This window comes from Stigmatopora argus, chromosome 15 (assembly GCF_051989625.1).
Source record: "Stigmatopora argus isolate UIUO_Sarg chromosome 15, RoL_Sarg_1.0, whole genome shotgun sequence".
Lineage (NCBI taxonomy): Eukaryota > Metazoa > Chordata > Actinopteri > Syngnathiformes > Syngnathidae > Stigmatopora > Stigmatopora argus.
Genome location: NC_135401.1, coordinates 8451380 through 8472895, shown reverse-complemented (window position 1 = coordinate 8472895; position 21516 = coordinate 8451380). Strand labels below are relative to the sequence as shown.

Below are 21516 nucleotides of genomic sequence, written 5' to 3'. Positions count from 1 at the left end.
TAAAAAGAAAAATCATTCCAAATGCAGTGAAAAGGCTATTATTTAAAAGTTGGCTGCACCTTAAATTGTTTTGTGATGCTAGTTTTAGCTGAAAATATTTTTAACCCTACATGCACAGATATTTTGTTGTTCCAAATGTCCAATCCAGGTTAACGGGGATGGACTGGAAGCCTTGGAATGATCACTTAAAGCCCTTCCCAGTTAAACTGGATTGGACGTCTATTGCCATAAGGCATTTTCAATATCAATTTCCCTAATTTACTAACTAGCACAAGACAGTTACCTGGACTGGCAGTGAATAGGTTTAAAGAAATAACTTAAATCAGTTGCCACTGTCCCTTAATTTTAATTCAGTCAATTGCTGTTTTACCATTTACAATTTGATGACCAATTTTCACTTAAGCAAAAATTCAATGACCACAAGACAGAACTTGCCACTTGACTGCCTCCATTCCTTTAAAGTTGGACATATGAAAACCCTCCTGCTTCTGATGGAAGCCCTTAATCCTGAAGAGACTAGTTTAAACCAGTGTGAAGTTACAGACTGATGCAGACCAGTGAACTGTCACAATCCAAGAGCGCTTGCCTCCCACTCAAGCCGCCCCCCCATCCCCACGACAATTGAGTGAGCCTTGCCTTTCTGTAGACAATCATGTTTGGAGAGTCCTCATCTGGATCTGTGATGCCCACGCCAACACGCTCTTTGGAGCCCTCAGCCATCTTCACTCAGACCTGCCAGACAAAACAGATGGGCCACATGAACAGCAGAACAAAACACCTTCGGACAAATAGCTTCTGATTTTGGTCTGGATGACGACAACACTATGAATCTGCAGCTGTTTTAATGCATCATACAGCAAAGAATTTAAAACACAGAATTGTACGCAACATACCCCATATAGTAGCTAGGTGAATGGTTAATAAAATAATAAAATGCTGATGTATTTCAGCATTTAAGGATTACATTTCTCAAGAGCATAGAATAGTGCAACAGGATTATAAAGTGAAGATTATCCTGCAAAGACAATGTCACAAAAAGGTTTATTTTGTCCAAATTAAGAGGCTGTAAATGTATTTTTTATATAGACTATGCAAAAATATATATATGGTTGTGTGTTGATCTATTGTTTAATTAGTGAACATGTTTCTCAGATTTTATGCATTAGATGAATTGTTTTAAAGCAAGTTTCTCCTAGTCAACAAATTGAGTGGAAAACAATACTTACAAAAACAAAATATTCAGATTCACAGAAAAAATAGCAATCAATGTTGCTGTAAAGCAAGAAAAAATTTACAATGAACATTAATTTGAAGTTTGAACCAAAAAAAACACTCACCAAGTATGCAGCACCTTCAAATTACAAGCAAGAGCACAGGCACTCAACATGGGCAACTAAAAAAAAATCTGAATAATCACACACAGGTGGTTTGAGCACAAAAATGGGAGGAGCTCATTGACTGGCAGTGATAACCAAACCAGGTGGAAACAATAACAAGAACACAATGATTCCAGGCTACATGAGGACAAATAAAAAAGACAAATAATGTTTTCCTAAATGTGTGATAATATTTCCCTTAACATTGCATGTGTCTCTTCTGTAATAGTGCACATTTGTTTTTGTAAAGTACTGCTTTGCTCTTTTTTTTGTTCTTATCTCGTTGGCCGCTGTCACCATTTGTGGGAGGGTGGCAATAGTGGCACTTCAAATGAATTGTATGTCTACTAGTGATAAATTCACAGCACAAGACGATGAAAATCATGAAATGCAATTGGTGGATTAAAGGTTACATTTAAAGAGTTCATTTTTTGCCTCATAGTTCTGAGATCAAGGGTTCAATCCCCGGTTCCAACCTTCCTGTGTGGGATTTGCATGTTCTCCCAGGGCTTGCATTGGTTTTCTCAGGGTACTCCGGTTTCCTCCCACATCCAAAAAACAATCATAGTAGGCTAGTTGAACTCTAAATTGCCCCTACGTATGGGTGTGAGTGGAAAGGGTCGTCCATCTCCTTGGTTCAGGGTGTCTGTCCCCCACCTGGTGCTTGTAGTTGGCTGTGATAGGCTCCAGCACCCCCAAGACTCTTATGAGGATAACTGGTATGGAAAATGAATATTTTGAGAAGGGATTTTCACTCAAGTAAAAGTATACTGTCTTTCTTATCCTAACAATGAATGGCAGTGGTGAAATATTATTTTTCCCTATATAAACTGTTATGAGAACGTGTTGGCAGTTCAATCAAACGATACTTGGGTCTCATCCCTCCCCACATTAAATGCCTTGCCCACCCACCGAGCGCTTTAAGCGGCTGTTAAGAGATTTATTTACAACCTCAACATCGGCGTCTCCACTCGAGAGCGCCCTCCCGCTCTCCGACGCTCTGTGTTGAATTAATTCCGCTCCACAAAGGATTTTCATAACCCCTGCCTCACACATACTTTGCCACGGAGGTCTCCTGCTTGTATTAAATGGGTTCAAGCCTTTGTTAGTCCTTTAATCGGGTTGCGTAGAGAGAGGTGAGGGGGTTGGATTACATGTTCTATACACTATTCCTCATGTTTGCCTCAAGCAGACATATAGAATCATCTAGTTATGGTGAGCATATAAGGAAATATTCACGCATAAATAGAAATGGACATGCACGTGTACATACAGTAACGCAATTGGGGGGAAATCAGTGCTAATTCAAGACCCAAGAATTGAAAATATAACATTTTATAACTGTCTCAGGCCACAAAATATTGATAAAATATTGGACAGGAGAACAATTAAATGAAATAATCAGTCAGTGATAGAGGTCCAATCCACTGGAAGTGGGAGATTTAGTTCGTTAATTTGCTGCCGCAATCCCTGTTCAAATTGATTGAGCATTTACTTGTAATAAACTCAATTCATCTCACAGCAGAAGTATGAAAAGAGACACACTATCGTCTATCATCGTCAATGGCAGTAAAGGAGTAAAGGACACAAGGGCTTACATTACTCCAATGTACAAACAATTTGCACAATTTTGATATTTAATGGGAAAATAAGCTCCTAATTTGCGCCGGCAAGTAAATGTTCATTTGAAAAATCCCACTGCTGGCTATAGAAAAGAAGATATACTCTTCAGGACATTTTTTAGTTTAAAAGGTTTATATTTATGGTTGGGAAAAGTGATGTTTTACTGTGAATTTTACACAATTTTACTGATGTACAATCACCAGCAGATGGCAGCAATGCACAATTTTCAGGAGCCCAGTTAGTGAGTGCACGTGACATTACTACAGCTCTCTGGTAAAAATGGTGATATTGTTATTTCTCCATAGCCACGCATGGAATGAGTTAAATCATGAGCTGCCATTGACAGCAATAGACATCCAATCCATTTTGACTGGGTTTGCTCACAGTGAACATGCACTTCAATTGGTTCGAACCTTTATCTGCATCAATGGCAATGAACATTTCTCCATTAAAGAGGAACAACTCCCCCATAAAGCGGCCCCGGCATGAAAATAAATCGACATGGGAATTCCATAGAGTTGAAACAAGAGGGAAAACATGCAACAACTGCAGAACACTTGATTTGGTTATTTGCCACATGCAAAGCCTCAGTTACCTTGGAAAGCAGAGAGTGGCCAGTCCTGTCCACTGCACTCCCTTCCGCCGGCTTGGCTCCCTCCTTAGCAACAAGCGGATGGCAGGTTCATGGTGTCATTGGCAAGATGTGATAAAGAGGTGGATGGAGAAGACGAGACAGGGGGAGAGAAAGAGAGGGTGAGAGGAGTGGACTGGTCCCTGCTAAGTCCTCCTCGTCTCTACTCTTCAGTGGAGCGAGTTGAGGAGATTCTCACGTTGTTCCTCTCCTCTCCCTCTGTCTGCTGGAGGGAGAGAGAGGGTGAGTGTGACGGAGCGAGAGGGGAGGAATGAAGGAATTAGAGAATTTAGAGATGAGAGAGGAGGGGAGGACGGGCGAAGAGTATGAGAGAGAGACAGTATGGCACATAAGATAAGAAATGTTTCACTATCAACGGATGCTTAAGTTGTAAATACTGTATTGCCGCTGAGTGAAAGCTTAGCGTGCTTATTCTTCTAAGTAGGCTAGGAGTTATTTTTATACCTCGTCTCTATAAATCACTGCATTATGTAATCATAAAAAAATTGTAGCTTAAGGATGTGCGCTGGCATGTCACTTCGTTCCACGTGGAGTCATTCAACCTCAAATGGCATCTCTGACAATAGATAGGCACTTATCATAAATCAACACTTCGGTCCTAGGAACATATTTTTACAATTTCTATTATGGTGAATGAGGCCAATTGCTTTTTGGGTGGTGGTATTTCTTGCCTCCCCACACATTTAATGAACTACCTACCATGGGATGTTTGTGTTTGCATTGTGCAACATTGTCACTGATTTCTTTAGCATATTAAGTTTTTTTCTGGTGACGATGCATCCTCCCACGACCTCTGACGATTCATAGTACCCGAGAAACTGAAACATTTTACATTAATTTTACATTTTACACATCAAATGAAACCACTCTGGAAAATTAAAGGTCATATGAAAACAGATGTGTCCGCATAGGGGACACAGCCAACTATAATGTCAACATTGCTACTCTAAATCGAAATGCTCTGTTATGAACCCAATTTAATGAAGTTGCAAAGTCATATTTGTATGGCATTTGGTTGTGTATATAATATGAGTAAAAAAAAAGAACTGAATGTCTAGCAATGATTAAGTGTGGCCTGAAAGTGCCTCTGAATCTTTGTCCGGCTTGACTGCCATCATTATTCATGCACACTATAAATATCTCTAATGCACATATGGTATGTGTGCAAAGTGACAGGCGGGAATATTTTAATCTGCTTTAGAGGGTCCATGGCTGCTATAATCTGCCCAATACTTCAATTGTTTAACATCCTATTCATTGACAATGACGCTGCTGCAAATAGAAACAGTGGAAAGTGATGTACATAGTGATAGAGGTAGAAGGTATGTGTTGATGAAGATTTGATCATTTAAAGCACAGATACATTTTGTAGTTATCTCACTTACTGCCATTGACTATATCATAACCCTGCTAAGAAATCTGTAATAGAAAAAAACTACATTATTGGATTTGCTGTGTTTTGGTACTGGTTTTGTTTTAAAAATAGAAAAAAACTTTTTTTGTAAAATTCCATTCAACTGTAATTGTACCGCTCAAATGATCAACACATGCAACATCATCACTCTTCTGTCAATCGCTGACACCGCTTAGGTTTTGCTCATCCATCAATATGTCCCATCCAGACTCATCTATCTGCGCGGTTGATGAATGATGCCTGAGGGAGAAACAGCAGGTAATCACACAAAAACAGTCAGATTATTGACAGTACGCCATTTAAATCTTTCAGACAACGGAGACAGCACTGAGATGACTGGCCAACAAAAACCTTCTCAACATTGAATAAATAAACTTGCTGTGAGACAGATAGTAAATGAACAAAATATCTTTAATAGTTATAAACATTTTGTACACATCACAGGTGAATGGAAAGAGTCACATGCTGTCACACGTGTTCAAGGTTCAACGGGCCTCGGACTCATTCTGTTTCCTACCTACTATATACTCTCTTCTGACCAAAAATAAAATAAAAAAATATCAATCAAGGTGCAAATTGGGATGAGGCTTGAATTGTCTTCCCGAAGAGTCGGATACTTCCACAGTGTCAGGAAAAATTGAGGATTTTAAGGAGAACCACACAGAAAAGCACCATCATTAACATACTGAGCAGAATCACATTTGAAAGATCACGTTGGAGGTTAACGTCATGCTGTGGGCGGGGCCATCTATTTGGAGTCATTTACATGTTGGCAGTCCATACGATTTCTGGAATATTTATTTCTTACTTCCATTATTGCATTGTATTAATAACAGCGACCTAAGTCCAGTATTTCAATTTTCGATACTTGAGTCGAATTTTCAATAGGGATTGTCATTAGTTAAAAGGCGTAAACTGGAATATGATGAATATGAGGGTTATCTCAAACCAAAAACATTTAGTTAAATAAAATATATAACCCCCTAACTCTAACTATAACATATTTCGAGAATAGCTTTAGAGGTATTTTAATATTCCAGATATACTGTACACACATAAATCTCAATAAATTACAAAGTATCTTATTCATGATTTCAGTAGTGTAATTTGAAAAGTAAAACTCAAACTACAATATGCAGTATAGCAATATATATATATATATATATATATATATATATATATATATATATATATAAGTATGTATAATTAGTTATTGAATACAATGAAAAACTTAAATGGACAATTTCCCTGCAAAAAATAATTTGAATTTTTGTGTAATATCCTAATTTCCATAATAAATAAAGTGCAGTATGTAAATCAAAATCTTTTTGGACCAACTTGAATGGCGAAATATTTTGACTCCAATAATTAAATGAACTGCACCTATAAATATATTTCCATATTATTCTGAATTGTGTCCAATTAAAATTTTGCGCATGTTTCTATTCAATTCAATGGAATATTTCTGAAATTCTCCATTAAACTCTATGAGTTCCTTTGACAATGATAGACGTCCAATTATTTGGATCTTCTGCTGTGAATTTCAATTAATTTGGTACCAGCAGGTAATAATTTCAAATGCAATAGACGTGTATATATATAGTTAAACTTCCCAAGCAAATAATACATAATGAGACCTACTCAGCCAGTGTGTGTGGTTCAATACAGGCTATTTGGAGGCATTGAAATGAAAAATATAATAGTATGAAATGCATCTTTTATATCATTCTTAATCTTTTTCATATGAAATCATTTCTATAAATCTGATTGCAAGACATCCTCTTCTGCTTATGGCTGTTTCTCTTCATCTTGTTCATAAATACACTTTAAATATCTCATCTAGGGAATAGAGTGGGAGAATATGGGAAAAATAACCCATATATTTACAAGATGGTGGTAAAAATGAGCCGTCAAAACTATTATTCATGGCAATCTGGACTTAGTTTTGTACAAAAGATAAACCTTTTGCGTGTGTAGTTGTCAACCTATATAACACTGTACAATCTTTTACACATCAGGCTTTACAGTGTTGACAGTATGTGCTCTGTAAAGTCTGTCAGTTTACTTACACTGCTACAATAATAGGATACGATCATTTAGAATGTACTTTGTAAAATGTTTTTCTGTTTTGAAATCAGCCAATTATATTCGGTTTTAGCATTAAGTCTGTATACAATCCACAAAATCCCAATTAAAAGTGTCAAACCCTCCCATATGAATATGAGAAATTTATTAATTGTGTATTTTGTTTTGATTGTTTCTTTCTTCTGACATGCAAAGTCAGCACCGTTGATCAGTTTTTAAGGGAAGGGAGCGCATGCGTGCTTGCTCTTTGTGGTAACGTTGGAAAACACAGAAAAAAAGCGAAAATTGGTTTTTTAAGAACATGGACCTTGAAGAGCAAACATAAGTAGAGCTTAGTTGTAGTGGTACTCCCTGTACGGCGTCAGTTCATGTCGATGGTGTTGAAGACCCACTCGGTGAACTTCTTCAGTTTGGCCGACGCGCTGTACGACTCCTCTAGGAGACGCTGGTTGTCTTCACGCAGGCCCTGGATTTGAATTTGCAGGGTCGTCTTGGCGTCCTTCTCCTGCCAAGAAGAAAAGACCATCAGCACTCTCATGTATTTTCCATTTGTTTTTTGTAGCTGTTGGGATTTTTATCGCTAAAATATCAGCTAAAATTGTTAATCCAGTTCACTCTTAGGTCAGCGTAACTATGGCATACCTGTCAACCTCTGCCGATAACTGCCCTTATAAATGATTATGATTCCCCTTACAAACCCCCAAAAAACCTTACAAACACCGTACGAGTCGTACGGTGTTTGTAAGGTTTTTTGGGGGTTTATAAGGGGAATCATAATCATTTATAAGGGCAGTTATCGGCAGAGGTTGACAGGTATGCATGGTACCTCATGTCTGTTTTTTTAACTTTTCGATTTAACTCTATCTGGTTGTATTTTAAATTAAATAAAATAAAATAAAAACTCACTCTTTTCAGGTCTTCCTGTAGAACCTTCACCATTGATTCCAGTTGGCTGACTTTTCCCATTAAACAGGGTGGTGTTTCACTGTGCAAAAAAAAGATAAACAACATTGATGGCAACAAACTTTGGCACAAGGCTTTTAAAATGTATCTATTTCACAGCCTAGTTGAGCAAAGGACACTAAAATCTTGGCCTTGGTGAGGTCTGCTGATTCTGCAGCACAGCTTTAACGACTTTACTCCTCGTCTACTGGGATGGGACACTAATTTACAGAATTTAAAAAAAAGTTTCTATTACATCAACTCCTTGGCTGCCATTGACGGCAATAGATGACCAATTTATTTGAACCTGTAGCTCCTCCCAGGTTGTCCATCACTGTCAATTTCAGTCATTTATTGTCACCATCAGCATTAGAGATAAAATATGAAGTGACTGGTATATATATACAGTGTGAGTATATTTAGAACGTTCCAATTTCTCAATGTTGAGAAAGTTACTTTGACACAAACTAGTACAAAGTTCAACTTGAATTTTTTCATACGAATTTGCCTTGCCTGCCTCAAGCGTCTAACCACTTTGCAGCCATCTGATGACTGAGCTGCAGATGTGACCAGAAAGCGAAAGCGAAATCTGCTTTATTTACTATGGCTGAATCCAAAGCAGTTCTTGTAAATATTTTAAACTTTTTTTTCGGAAATGTCCTTATTAAGTAGTGCAAAGAAGATCACAATGTTTGGATGGGAAGCTTTTCCGCGATACATCTCATATGGTGGCTTAATTTGGATTAGTCGCCTTCTGATGGTGCTGCGATGGAGCTGGGTCGCATGACCAGGAAGCGACAATATGCTTGAATAAGATGGCCAACTTTTGTCTAAAATACACTTAATTGCCTAACTAAAAATGGGCAGAGAACATCACTAAAGGTTTCTCGTTTCCCCTTGAACATAAATCATACTGCGGTTTAATATGGATTGGTCATTGACGAGAAGAACCATTGTCCAATCAACAGCTGTATATTTCTTTGAAGTTCTCAATCTGTGTAGTGTGTAATATATTTGCAGCAGATGAATTGAAAAAAAAAAAAAAGTCATTCATAACTGAAATTTTGGAACTTTTTAGTGTTTTCTTTTTGCTAAAAATGAACACAAACACAAACGTTACGAAGCTTTAATACCTAGGGGATGGCAGTCTCAACGGGGCCGCCTGAGGCTCAGCCTGTTGTGGGCTGACACCTGCTGGGCTCTCGGCCTCTGAGTTCTCTTCCTGCGCTGCCAGATAGACCAGTCTCTGCTCTGTAGGAGCAATCACAAACAACAGGTTACTACCGCATTTTTCAGACTATCAGTCGCACTAGTCCAAAAAAAAATACCCAATGAAATTATAAGTACTATTAAAAAAAAAAAAACTGCGACTTATAGTCTTGAAAATACGGTATTATAAATGCTTGTCCAATAGCTAACTGCTCTATAGTACAATTTCCCAATGAAGACCCTACCTTCAAACGCCTTTGCAGCATCGACCAAGTGGGCCCAGTCCAGCGGACCGTCTGTCTTGGTGTCAGGGAGCGGCATTAGGGCTGCATCCTGCACTTGTTGTTTGCCGCTCTCTTGTTCAAACTCTGTGCTTTCCGGAGCAGAGAGATTTCCTGAAAAGCACGAAGCACCACATGAAAACAGACCGTGCTAATGTAACGGCGAAATGCGACGCGATTAAAAAATTCACCAAGGGATTTGTTGGACGTTCGGCGGCTGGCTGCGTTGCGAGCGGTGGGTGAGCGGGGCACGGTGGAACAGCTGAACAGGAGGTCGGTGGGCGTGTCGCGTTTGTCACTGGAGATGGACCCCCTCTGCCCACTGTAAATGCTCTCATCCGACAGGGTCCTCTGGAGGGAACGCCGGGTAGGAGTTGGCGCAGGAAACGGCTTTGGAGGCAATGGAAAAAGCAGCAAATCACAATATAATATTCCCTTTATCGACAAAACAATCCACACTGACAGTAAATTTAAATATTCTACATGATACTGTTTTTTCTTCTTCTATTGCCTGAAGGGCCACTGTAAACCTCCCTGTGTGCAAAGTTGGCGTGTATTTGCGAATTGCAAACATTGACGAAGCAGTATCTGTTCTGCCTGTTTAAGCTCACGTGAACTGTTTTAAAGCTCAATGTTTAACATATTGGTGTTTAACTTTGGTGGTATCACTTTCAAGTTGTTCTATGTCCTCAGCGAATGATGTGTTTGGCTACCTTCTCTTCAGTGGGGGGAGGGCTGTCAAGCATGATGAGCTTCTTTAGGTCTTCTTCTAGGCTGGATTTGGCGGTGTGCCGTTGGGGGGACTGCGAGCCCCGAAGATTGGCTCTGAGCTGCGGCTGACTGACTAGAAGGCCGTCGCTCTGGTGTCGTCTGGACACGAGAACAAATATTTGAGAATTATGTGCACTGTGGGGGTACTTTAAGACACACATGGAGAAAAGAAACACATTAAGGCATTCTATTTGGGTCTGGTATTCACCATGAGGTTTTGGGGGGGGATTATTTGTTTTTGTCGACATTTTTACTGAAAGGTTTACAAAAGAGTTTGTGAAATAAGAGATTAGGAGATAGCAAAAGTTGAATAGGGACTCATTATTTTCCTAACCTAACCCATTTCTTGCCTGTCTTTTTTAATCTTTATAGTACGAATATCTGTAATACTACAATGATTTTTTTGTTGAACATAAACGACATAGATGGATGATATACGTACATTACAAGTGGTGTTTTATTACATTAGTGATTCAATAATAAAAAATGTAAAAAAAAAAAAGGAAGTCAAAATAGAAATAAAATTATAAAACTATCCTAATTTAGAAAAATGTTTATATATAATATAATAAAACTGGATTTTAAATGATAAAATCCAAGAAGATTAGTTTCACAGATAAACTTACATTATTGAAGATTTTTTTGGGCAAGTGACAATTTTTGGTAATTGTGATTTTCTCCAAACATCACAATTTGGGTCATTCAGGCCACAATATTAACATCTGGTAATACTGTTAGTGTTGCCCATTGAAAAAAAAAATAATCTCCACATACACGTTAAGAGCTGGTCTCAGTTTAAATGCGTTTTTAAAATTATTTTTCTTAGTACTATTATTATTTAAATATTTTTTGTGAATATTATGAATGAGTCAAACTTGATCCAAAACAAAATTAATAAATAACATTGATAAATGATGGTAAATATTAAATAAGAAAAACAAATTCTATACTCTGGTTATGACCCACATTAATTAAGTGCCCTATCAAATTAGAAGTGGAAGCAATGTAATTAAATAATTGTTTTACTAATCCTAACACAATACTGTTTTAAATAAAACTAAAAATGTCATTAATAGGAAAATGAAGTCTATATTTTCAAACTTTCTAACACGACACCATACTACCACATGATGCCAGTGTTGCCCATCTAAAAACAAACTGGGGGACTCATGAAAATTCATCCTCTATATTCACTCCTACTCTGTCGTACATCAGGTCGAACAGCAGGAAGCAGTAGGATGGCTTTATCTCTTTAGTTTGAATGACAACTTGGACCAGATGCATTTTTAAGTGTTCACAGATGCTTGGCGAAGAACTTACTTCCGAGTGCTGCCAAAGTCGATAGAGTTGACTGTCCCGCCGGGTTTTTTCCAGCCGATTAGGAATTTTGAGGTGGCCCCCTGCCTAGGATAGAAGGTCTTTGGCCCCGAGGAATCCTGGGCAGTGGGCGAGGTGTCAGTTGCCGGCTCCTCTTGGTTTCCAGACGGGCCGGAACTCGGTGTGCTGTTGGGGACAACGGGGAATTCAAGTTGCTAATTCTTGTGTGAGAAAGCACTCCAATGAATCCAAATGTTTCTCAGGTTGCATGATGATTAGTCATAAAAATAATAATAATAAAAACAAAAACAGAACAGCGTGTCCTTGCGTCTAACTCATCATCTGCAGAACTTGTGTGTGTGTGTGCGTGTGTAGATTCACATATTATTAAAAACAAAGACCCCAATGTACACGTCGAGTTATTTCTGGATGGGTAAAAAAGCGAGGGAAGGGAGATTGGGTTGATTCAAAGGAAGTGGGATTTAAAAGAGGAGGGGGGAACAGTGCTGAGCTCACAGTCTGCTTTTTTAGCAACTTCAAGCATTTCCTTTCTATCATGGATACGAGGGGGATGGCGAACACCCGCACACACATCCTTTGTTGAAAATCCAAACCGCAAAGCGTCTGACTTTTTGCCTGAGATGATGCAGGATGTGCAGCGGTACCTTGACTAGTTTATTTCATTCTGTGGCTAGACAGGTGATTCAGTTTACTCGAGTTAACACTCCATTTGAGTTTAGCACAATTACCATATGTCCAGTACAACTATCAATATCGAATGCCTGACCCCCTACCAAACAGTTTATAATAGTAATTATTATATTTAAATAATTGTTGTATTTTTTATCATATAAAAATCCAATAACGTGGCAGCAAACTACTTTCTATCTTACACAAAGATGTGCCCTGACTAAACTAAACTCCCTCCCCACACTTCCACTATAAGATGCCACAAGAGGACAAAATAACATCTAAATGCACACCTGGAGTGGGAGGCGGAGTCACTAAGGGTGTGGGAAGCATTGTCCGGAAAGGCTGACGGGCTCTTCAACGGGTTCTCGCAACCACCTTCAGCTGGGACGAGGGAGTCTGAAGTGGGTGGCGACTCCTCGCCGCCTGTCGGCCCACCGGCCGCCTCGCCCTGCCATGGGACGCTGTCCATGGACTTGATTGCGGCATTTAAGGAGGCCGTACTGCTCTGTGTGGCACTGAAGGATGTGGCATCGATGCCGCTGTCTGTGGATGTGCCCTGGAGGTAGCCGGCGAGCTCCAGATCACCGCGTACTCCCGAGCGGGAGCCCACCTCGTACCATTTCTCATCGCTGTGGGCGGAGCTCGAGGCATTGCTTGACAGCGTGTTGCTGCTGGATTGGCTAGAGGAATATGGCGCATCCACCTAAGCATATATAAGACATACGTTCTTATACATTGAAACAGTTATTCTTAATGTAATACTTAAGTATTCCTTAATGTGGTACTTTAATATTCCTGGTACAAAAAAAGTCCAAAACCATGCATACAGGGTTTACTAGGGTTACTATATTGTCACCTGGATGTGAATGATTTCTGCCATTTATTTTAAGAATTATTGTTTATCTGAGAGTGAAAATACAACCAGTTTTGTTTGTATTTTTTATATTTCACTGTGAGGATTTCCAACTTACCTTTGCACTCTTGTTAGGTGAAACATGTCCACTCTGCTCTGGTGGCTGGAGTCGAGGCATGACCACCTTAGCCGTTTCTGCCAGAGAGAAAAAGAGTAGAAATGTGCCATTGTGTACTAATAAAATAGTGAAAGTTGGTCTTACCTTGAGTGTTTTGTTCTCCCTGTCGACTCGTTGCCTCAGTCTCCCCGTTTCGGGACCAAGCAGCTCCCGCGGTGGAGCCCATTTTGATGCCGCTGTCACCTGGCAACAGTCGTGTAGACGACACAGGGGACTGGCAGTTGTTGTTATTAAACCTAGAAAAGAGAAGGGGCACCATGGCTATTTGCTTCAAGACATTTTGCTTACATTGGTGGCCCGGCGCGTCGGCCTCACAGTGGAGGACCTGGGTTCAAATCCAGGTCGGTCCAACTGTGTGGAGTTTGTATGTTCTCCCCGGGCCTGCGTGGGTTTCCTCCGGGTACTCCGGTTTCCTCCCACATTCCAAAAACATGCATGGTATGCTGATTGGACACTCTAAATTGCCCCTTTGAGTGTGAGCGTGAATGGTTGTTTGTCTCCTTGTGCCCTGCGATCGGCTGGTCACCAATTCAGGGTGTCCCCGCCTCTGGCCCAAAGTCAGCTGGGATAGGCTCCAGCACCCCCCACAACCCTAGTGAGGATCAAGCGGTTCAGAAAATGAGATGAGATGAGACATTTAGCTTACTTTAAAAGACATAAATACAGTGCAACCTTCAAAGTTCAGGAAACCTCCTTCCCCAAAAGACTGTATTTGGAGCCCAGGGTTAAAATTTGACACTTTTCATCTTTAACCAAATGAGAGATGAGCTTACCCCTCGGGCATAGACTTTTGCTTCCAGTGGTTGGAACTCATGTTGTCAGTGTAGGGGAGGCCGGCGGGGGAGTTTGTATTCTGAAGAGTGCGAGCCATCACAATTGAACAGGCGAGGGCGTAGTTTTCATTTCCAGGTGAATACCTATGAGGAAACAGCTGTCAAATACAGCACAAGTGTATTTGTAAGATTTTTCACTTTGGGTTAGTAAGCAACCTTTTGGGAATAACAGGTCGCCCGTCGCTGGACATGCTGCGCGGCATGGCAGCAGAGTTGCCGAAGTCCGCCGGGGGAGCCTTGATGAGTGTTCCGCCCGAACTAGCGGGCCGTGTCTGAGGGCTGGAGGATGTTCTGGGCCACTTGGTGTTGCTGTTGGTGGCTGGGCGGAAGGGGAACTTTAATTCGTAAGGCATCCCCTCCTTGTGATTTTTGTAGTCCACTAGTGGCATGTGATAGATTTCGGAGCAGCCTCTGTGAAAATGAAATCCTTTAGTGTATTGTCTTGTGCAAAATGCCAAGATTAATTGGAAAAAAATAGAGAATAACATTACTTTAAGATAAAAAAAAAGTACAGTGTATTTTTAGAATATTAATTACAAAATATAAAATCTTCAATTGCGAAAACATTTGTTTCATGTAATAATAATAATCGGACATAGGCTTTGTCATCATGACAAGTAACCAGAAATAACTCGAATTAAATTAGTAACTATATTGTTCAGACTATAATAAAACACAAAAACTGAAATAATCAAATCTCTATGGTAATAAAAATAACTAACCATTATACATTTTTACTACTTAATAAATAAATATAAAGAACTATAGTAAAATAACTACATTATTTAAAAAAAAAAACAATACAGGATTGTGTATGCAGTATATGATACCAATTTCAAATGCTAAATAAATCACCAATCTAAAAATGTTACATTTTTTTAAATTATAAAACCAGACACTATTATTTCTTTTTAGGTTGAAGGAATAGACAAAAATATTAAATATAGCCCTAGTCTAAAAATAAATAATTTTACTATTTTAGCAAATTTTTGTTTTTGTGTGGAAAAAAAGTCTTATCTACCTGCGTGGCGTTGAGTCATCGTGCGGAGGAATGATGACCACTTTGACAGTGACAGACGTCCGGAGTAAGTCGATCATCTGCTCGTGCGACAGCGACGCCACAGCGACCTTGCAGATCTCCACCAGCCGGCTGCCTTGCCTCAAACCGGCCTGCCAGGCATAGCCATACGGCTCCACCTCGGCCACGATGCCCTCAAAGTTGACATGAAAACCAAGCTGTCCCAGAGCGTTGCGTCGCAGTGTCATTTCTGTGGTCTGGGTCCCTTTGGTCAACAGCTAAGGTGGGGTATCAAAGCAAAATTTGTTTACTCACCCTTTTGAATAACATAACCGAACAGCTGCTACTTTATGTATTGCATGTAATCATTAGGGATTTGACGGGAAAAAAAACCTCCCTTACTGACCTCTAGTCGCTTAACCACCTCTCCAAAGTCTTCTGTATTGTTGTTGATAGAGCGAAGTGAGACACTTTCACCACGCTCATAGAAGATCTTTAGAGAGGCGGGGCTTCCGGTTGACCATCCAATTACATCACGGGTGGCACAGTTAAAAACAACCGCTTTGGCTTCCTGGTCCAGTAGGATCACAAAGTCGTTTGAAATGGCCAACAAGCATTCCCGCTCAGCGCCCGCCACCTGATCTTCAGCGTGAACCTGCCAGGTGATGGCGCCCAGGCTCCGGAGCTCCGCCCCGCTATACGGCCGCACTTTCTCCCGCCGTTTGTGCGCCAAGGAAATGAAAGGGAACTTCCCGGTGGGTTCCACCGGAGTGTTAGTCACGTGACGCTCTGCCAAGTCTCGCAGGTACTCCTGCCGCGTTCGCGTCGCCATGGCGCCAAACTTGTCCGACTTGTGAGCTGCGTTTTCAGCGTTGATAACTTTGGCCAATAGGAAGTCCCTGAAGACGGAGGACTTGGGAAAGGTCACGCCCTTGGGGACAGGTGGACCAAAGGGGGGTACGTCTTGGGAGCGGCTTACTGCCACGCTATGGAGAAAACAAAGGTCATGCCAGTCATTCATTCTCAGTTATATTCAGTGCTTGAAGACAGAGTACCAAACTGACAATACTGTCCTCAGTTACCGTGCTTGGGTAGATTTTTCAAGTAACCTTTGTTACCTGATTATTGCATTCGTACCTAATGACAATGTCTTCAATGAGCCTAACATGCATGTTTTGGGAATATGGAAGTAAGTTGGATTCCCCATGATAAAACATATGCAAGCAGGAGAACATACTAACTCCAAACAGGAAGTCCCGTGCCCATTTCTCAACCATCTGCCACACAGTCAATGATATGACTGTGAGGCAGATGTGCTAATCATGTGTTTTCCATTTCCTTGAATTCTGAGACTTGTAATACAGTAAAACTAACCTCAACCACTTTGTCAAAAATGCTGGGGTGTGTTGTTACTTCATTCCGAGGACAAAAAAATGACTTGCTTCGAAAGGATAGCTTGCTTTCGCAGTGGTATTGTTTGGACATATTTAACTTGGGGTTAAAATTCCTATAGCACAACATCTTCTCATATTGCCAATCAATGTGCCAATAAAGACCACCCTGAGGTTGGATTTCTTGACCTCTATGAATAGGGGTGGAAAATATGTGTCCTCTAACAGGTGCATACAAGAAACATCACATAGCCATTTGGAAAGACCAGACTATTGGAATGTATCAATCCTAAAATAAAACGGCGAAGGTGTTACACTTTAGTGTTTACACTGTTTTCGTTGGTTACTTTCATAATACTATGGTCGTCTTTAATTATCCAGTCATCATTCAAACGAGTCAATGGATATTGTCAAAAACAACAACAAATCTTCAAAAATTTCTAGTGCATTCAAATGAAGTCTTTAGTAATGAAAGTGAATGTGTCTGGCCTTGAATAAGGGGATATGACACTTGTGACAAGTTTGCATGCACTTCATTAAGCACAACCATTGGCAGTAGGATGAATGTTGCCATGCACGCCTGACTAAACCCTGGATATAAATACTATACATCCCATCCCAGTTGACAAGGCAGCAGCCAGTGCTGACAACCTGCCACTCTCTGCGCTGCTCTGGTTTGGACGAGTGCCACTGTGGCTTGAGCTAGCAAACAGCCTTCATTTCCGACACAAAGACGGAGTTACGCAATCTGTCTTTGCAGCCCAGTGTGGGGCAGCAGTTGAAAGCGGCAGATTAGCACCCCGCTGGCCCGGGGCCGCTCCTTTAATGCTATGTTCTGGCCCAGTGCGACCCAAACATTATCAACCCCAAAAGCAAGCTATTAATAACAAGCTGACTCAACAAACTTTACCAAAGAGATCAAACATTCTGCGCAGAAATATATCTAGGGTTATATATGTGGGTGGCTGAATCTGTTGAAATCCTGTCTAATGAATCCAAATTACTGCATCAACAACACAAGCAGTCAGTACTCACCTCCCGGTTCCAGGGTTTTCCACAAAATACCCTGACAGTGCGACAGTGGGTCGTTGTAATTCAGTCTGACCAACTACAAAAAATTGCTATCCGAACCCATTCGTGTTTAGGCGTCAATGGTGAAAGGGATCCATGGGAAGAGAAATGACAATCAAGACTTAAGCTCTTAAAGTGGTACACAAAGCAAAGGCCAGGGGCATGTAAGCACCTCTGGGTGGGGTAGTTCCAATGATCTCAAATTGTCAGAGTCCCACAGCTCTCAATTTCATCCAGAATGAAAACCAGAAGGACAATTTTCCAAAGGTTACTTCCCAAAAGGCATGGAAAAAAAATTCCCAAAAGGTCTCCGAATCATTTAGTCCAATCTGGACAAAGTTGAAGACAGAAGGCGAGTTTGACCCATCCACTCCTGAAGTAGTCTCGCAGCGCTATGCAAAAATCTGCCCTCCACAAGCCTTCCCAATCACATGCATGTCTGTGAGATGTGAGCACTTCATGTGCAAGCCACTAACTCCTTCAGACCACTCCAACTCACGCTGCCCAAAGGCAAAGTGGCAGGCTGGGAGAAAAGGGAAGGCGGACACTTCTATTGTCAGCGTGTGTAGAGAGAGAGACTTCCAAAGGAATTAGCGAGGGAAGGAAAAATGTATGCAAGCGTGCACAAGTGGCCATGAGAAAAAGGTGAAAGGAGAAAAGGGAGGAAAGGTAGCGACAATGTGTAAACACCGCATGTTTGCTTGGAGGTGTGCCAGTCAAAAGAGGGAGCGGACTGTGTGAGACCAAGAATCAGCCAGCGGAAAAGAGTCGCAGTGCCAATCTCTTCTACTCGGCCGTAATCAAACTAATTTATGGGACATTCCACAATTAGATGATATTTCCAGGCCTCTGCATGTAATCTCCTAATTAAGCATGCACAACTTAAAGCAAATACACATGTGGAAATTCTAGTTGTCTTGAGAGAAAATGTAAAAACTGCTGTGGTATAAAAATAAAAAAATCCTTTTAAAATACTAACATGTACCATCCAGGATGGGACTGACATGATGGGATGATTGTCACAGAATTCACTTAGAGACCCACGCCGAGGGGGCTATTGTTTGTCTTAATGCACTGCTGAGTGGTTAAGAGCTTGTGGGCTCACTCTCTGGGTGAGGACATATTTCATATATCCACATCTTAGATCAATCGTCATCTGTTCAGTTCAAAGCGCTATGCTGAAAATATATACCGATTCTAAATTGCAAAATATGGAATACTTTGCCATAATTAGCTGTTTCCTACAGTTTTATTTCATCACTCTACACTGCGCCATGTTTTGTTTTTCTCCCTATTGCTACAGTTTTTGTTGACGAATACTAGCATTAAGTAAATCAGTTTTGTTTAAACATTTCTTGAAACGATCTTTCTGGATTGTGGCTTTTCCCCGGTTCATTCCTACCGTATTTTGCTGTTTATTATACCCCCCCCCCCATTTAGTATACCTGGGTATATTAAACAGCAGGGGTATATTAAATGGCGCACAAACGGAAAGGTACGATCCACTACGCACTCTTTATGCTGTGACGGGTTGCATCAACGTTTTGCAGACAAACTACTTACTGCTCAGGTTAAAACTACTTACTGCTGAATAAAGTCTGACTTGGAATTTCAATGCTCTTATGTATATATAATTATGCCCCCATAAACACCATACAAATCTTGCAAAAAAAGGGGAGTTGCCGTTTAATATACCCGGGTATATTAAACGGCAGAGGTATATTAAATGGCGCACAAACGGGAGGCTCAAAAAAGCAAAAAACATTTAATATACCCGGGTATATTAAACGGCAAAATATGGTATGTCCATTGTAATGTGTATGCTTAACTTGCCCCCTCCTATAAAACATTACTATACAATACTAAATGGACCTACCTGTAGCAAGTGTTGTCTGAGCAGGGATCGTGCACTCTCACAACAATGAAAACATGTTGAAAATGAGAGCGAATGGCCTTAGGGGTGAAGGGGTGAGCACCAGGCTCCTGGAACACAATGGTCACTATGTCGTTCCCAATATGGCGCTTTCTCAGCAACTGCTCAAAGAGACACAAGCACTTGTTAGAATTGTGTAATTGGATCAAAAAGGCTAGCGACAATCAGAATAGAGCACACAACACTTTGGTATACTAGCCATGTTTACCTGTTGCTTATTATTAGGTGTGTAAGGCAGCAGAGTAGATACATGGAACATGAGCTCATAGTCCTTGTAGGATGTGTAAAGCGAGTGTGTCCCTGTAGAGTCCGCTAGAAGAGAGTAAAGAAGGAAAATAAATTAAAAAGCAATTCAGTCAATTCAGCAGTGTACTAGGCTTTTTTACGTGTGTTGTTGTGAAAAAAGGCATCCAATTAAACCTCTATTCATTTACCCATCAATACAATAGTGAGTTATGGCTGAGTGTCAGGCATTGAATCATTGCGTTGCATAAACAAGTTTTTCCTGTTCCACCCCATATATTTTACATCTTCACAATCTTGTATTTTCCAGTGTTGTGCCTGATATTGCCTATAGGCTGTTTTTGACAAATGCTTTAGAGAGTCTTTACTTTTGGTGTCCAGCTGGGCTCTGTACTTGGTGAAGCCCTTGAGGCGAACCTTCTCCCCCAGTAGCTGCAGGAACTCCTCTAGAGCGGGACCCGCCATCTCGTTGTTGTACATCTCTTCCTCAGTGCTCTGTCCGGCTCGGCAGTACATCACCCCCACTTTTACCTGGAAACTCAGCTGGCAATAAAAAAAAACAGTTTTATTCAATACCACAGCTATTTTTGCTTTGATTTCTTTTTTAAAATAACTCTTACTCCTTGCTCATCCAGTTTCATCAGCTGCTCTGTGACCTTGGGGATATTGAGCGCCAGTCGGAGGCAAGGTAAATCCAATTCTGGGAGAATGTACTCCAGGACCTCTTTAATGGGAAGTCCTCGGGTGGTGCCATGCTTGGAAGTGGAGAGCACAGCATCCTCCAAGATGGACCCTCTGAGTGCTGTAAGCTGAATGGACAAAAGCAGAAAGGGATAATACACCATTATAACAACAATCCCCATCTCTAAACATCAGAAAAATACATTGTTGACTTAATACAACAGAAATCTACAAAATAGGAAGGAAGTAAAAACAACCTAGTCTGAGACAGTATTGTATCTGAATCTGGATCAACCTAATCACTTTGCTGTCATACACAGCTGGAATACTTTCTCTATTAATGGACACGTGTGTAGACCAGAACTGCATCTTCCAGTCTAGGTGTTTGTTTGGGGGGGGGGTAATAGCAAGCACCTGTCCTCAGCAAAAAAGCCCGGTCGGATAACCTTTAGGATCTGTCTGAGAATGTATGTCGATTTAATGTTTTGTCAATATTTTGGGATGATCATCGAGTAGAAAACTAAACTTTAATGTAGAGCAAGAAGAAATGGTCTTAAATGTGCTTAGAATATTGGTTTAGCACACCCTTTAATCAAATACGTATAAAGATTTTGCATTTTCCAATGACATACGCTCACACTTTTGTTCATTATTCAGTTGGGACTGCGGTTTACACCCAGGTAAGACTAATAATCCAAAAACATGGTGAATATCCAAGGAGTTTTGTGTAGGAATGTGATTTACCTCACTGGTTCTGAAGATGAGGCGATAGTTATATTGCTGACCATGCTCCTTGTCATCCTCCAACTTCTCTCTGCGCAAGCTCACTGCCACAGGGCCTAAAGCATCATCAATCCCAAAGTAGTTCCAGTGCTCTGAGGTAAAGAAAAAGGATGGAAAATGATGGATTGCAATGAACGCCCTACAATTGCCAAAGTTACATACCAAAGCA

At 40.6% G+C, this 21516-nt stretch overlaps 2 protein-coding genes across 5 annotated transcripts in view; both read right to left on the bottom strand.

Moving 5' to 3' along the window:
• The window catches only part of LOC144089389 (regulator of G-protein signaling 6-like), a 28789-nt gene extending 24937 nt beyond the window's left edge, over nucleotides 1-3852 (bottom strand). For 2 of the 4 annotated variants that reach the window (XR_013305056.1, XM_077620156.1), the window contains exons 1-2: nucleotides 1338-1467; nucleotides 637-732 (exon numbers count right to left, since the gene is read on the bottom strand). Coding sequence is in view for 3 of the 4 variants with exons in the window: in XM_077620156.1 (XP_077476282.1) it covers nucleotides 637-720 (84 nt within the window). In the remaining variant the exon portion in view is untranslated. The other 2 variants (XM_077620157.1, XM_077620158.1) reach the window with 2 other exon arrangements.
• A 1605-nt stretch (nucleotides 3853-5457) lies between these two features.
• The window catches only part of LOC144089781 (signal-induced proliferation-associated 1-like protein 1), a 35133-nt gene continuing 19074 nt past the window's right edge, over nucleotides 5458-21516 (bottom strand). The window contains exons 3-21 of the mRNA XM_077620930.1: nucleotides 21309-21439; nucleotides 20504-20692; nucleotides 20252-20426; nucleotides 19849-19952; nucleotides 19584-19741; nucleotides 15652-16231; nucleotides 15249-15523; nucleotides 14384-14638; nucleotides 14168-14311; nucleotides 13479-13630; nucleotides 13335-13411; nucleotides 12654-13066; nucleotides 11674-11856; nucleotides 10296-10452; nucleotides 9774-9972; nucleotides 9547-9696; nucleotides 9226-9343; nucleotides 8057-8135; nucleotides 5458-7655 (exon numbers count right to left, since the gene is read on the bottom strand). Of these exons, the coding sequence (XP_077477056.1) occupies nucleotides 7512-7655; nucleotides 8057-8135; nucleotides 9226-9343; nucleotides 9547-9696; nucleotides 9774-9972; nucleotides 10296-10452; nucleotides 11674-11856; nucleotides 12654-13066; nucleotides 13335-13411; nucleotides 13479-13630; nucleotides 14168-14311; nucleotides 14384-14638; nucleotides 15249-15523; nucleotides 15652-16231; nucleotides 19584-19741; nucleotides 19849-19952; nucleotides 20252-20426; nucleotides 20504-20692; nucleotides 21309-21439 (3683 nt within the window). The 3' untranslated portion in view covers nucleotides 5458-7511. The remainder of the gene's footprint in view (nucleotides 7656-8056; nucleotides 8136-9225; nucleotides 9344-9546; nucleotides 9697-9773; nucleotides 9973-10295; nucleotides 10453-11673; nucleotides 11857-12653; nucleotides 13067-13334; nucleotides 13412-13478; nucleotides 13631-14167; nucleotides 14312-14383; nucleotides 14639-15248; nucleotides 15524-15651; nucleotides 16232-19583; nucleotides 19742-19848; nucleotides 19953-20251; nucleotides 20427-20503; nucleotides 20693-21308; nucleotides 21440-21516) is intronic.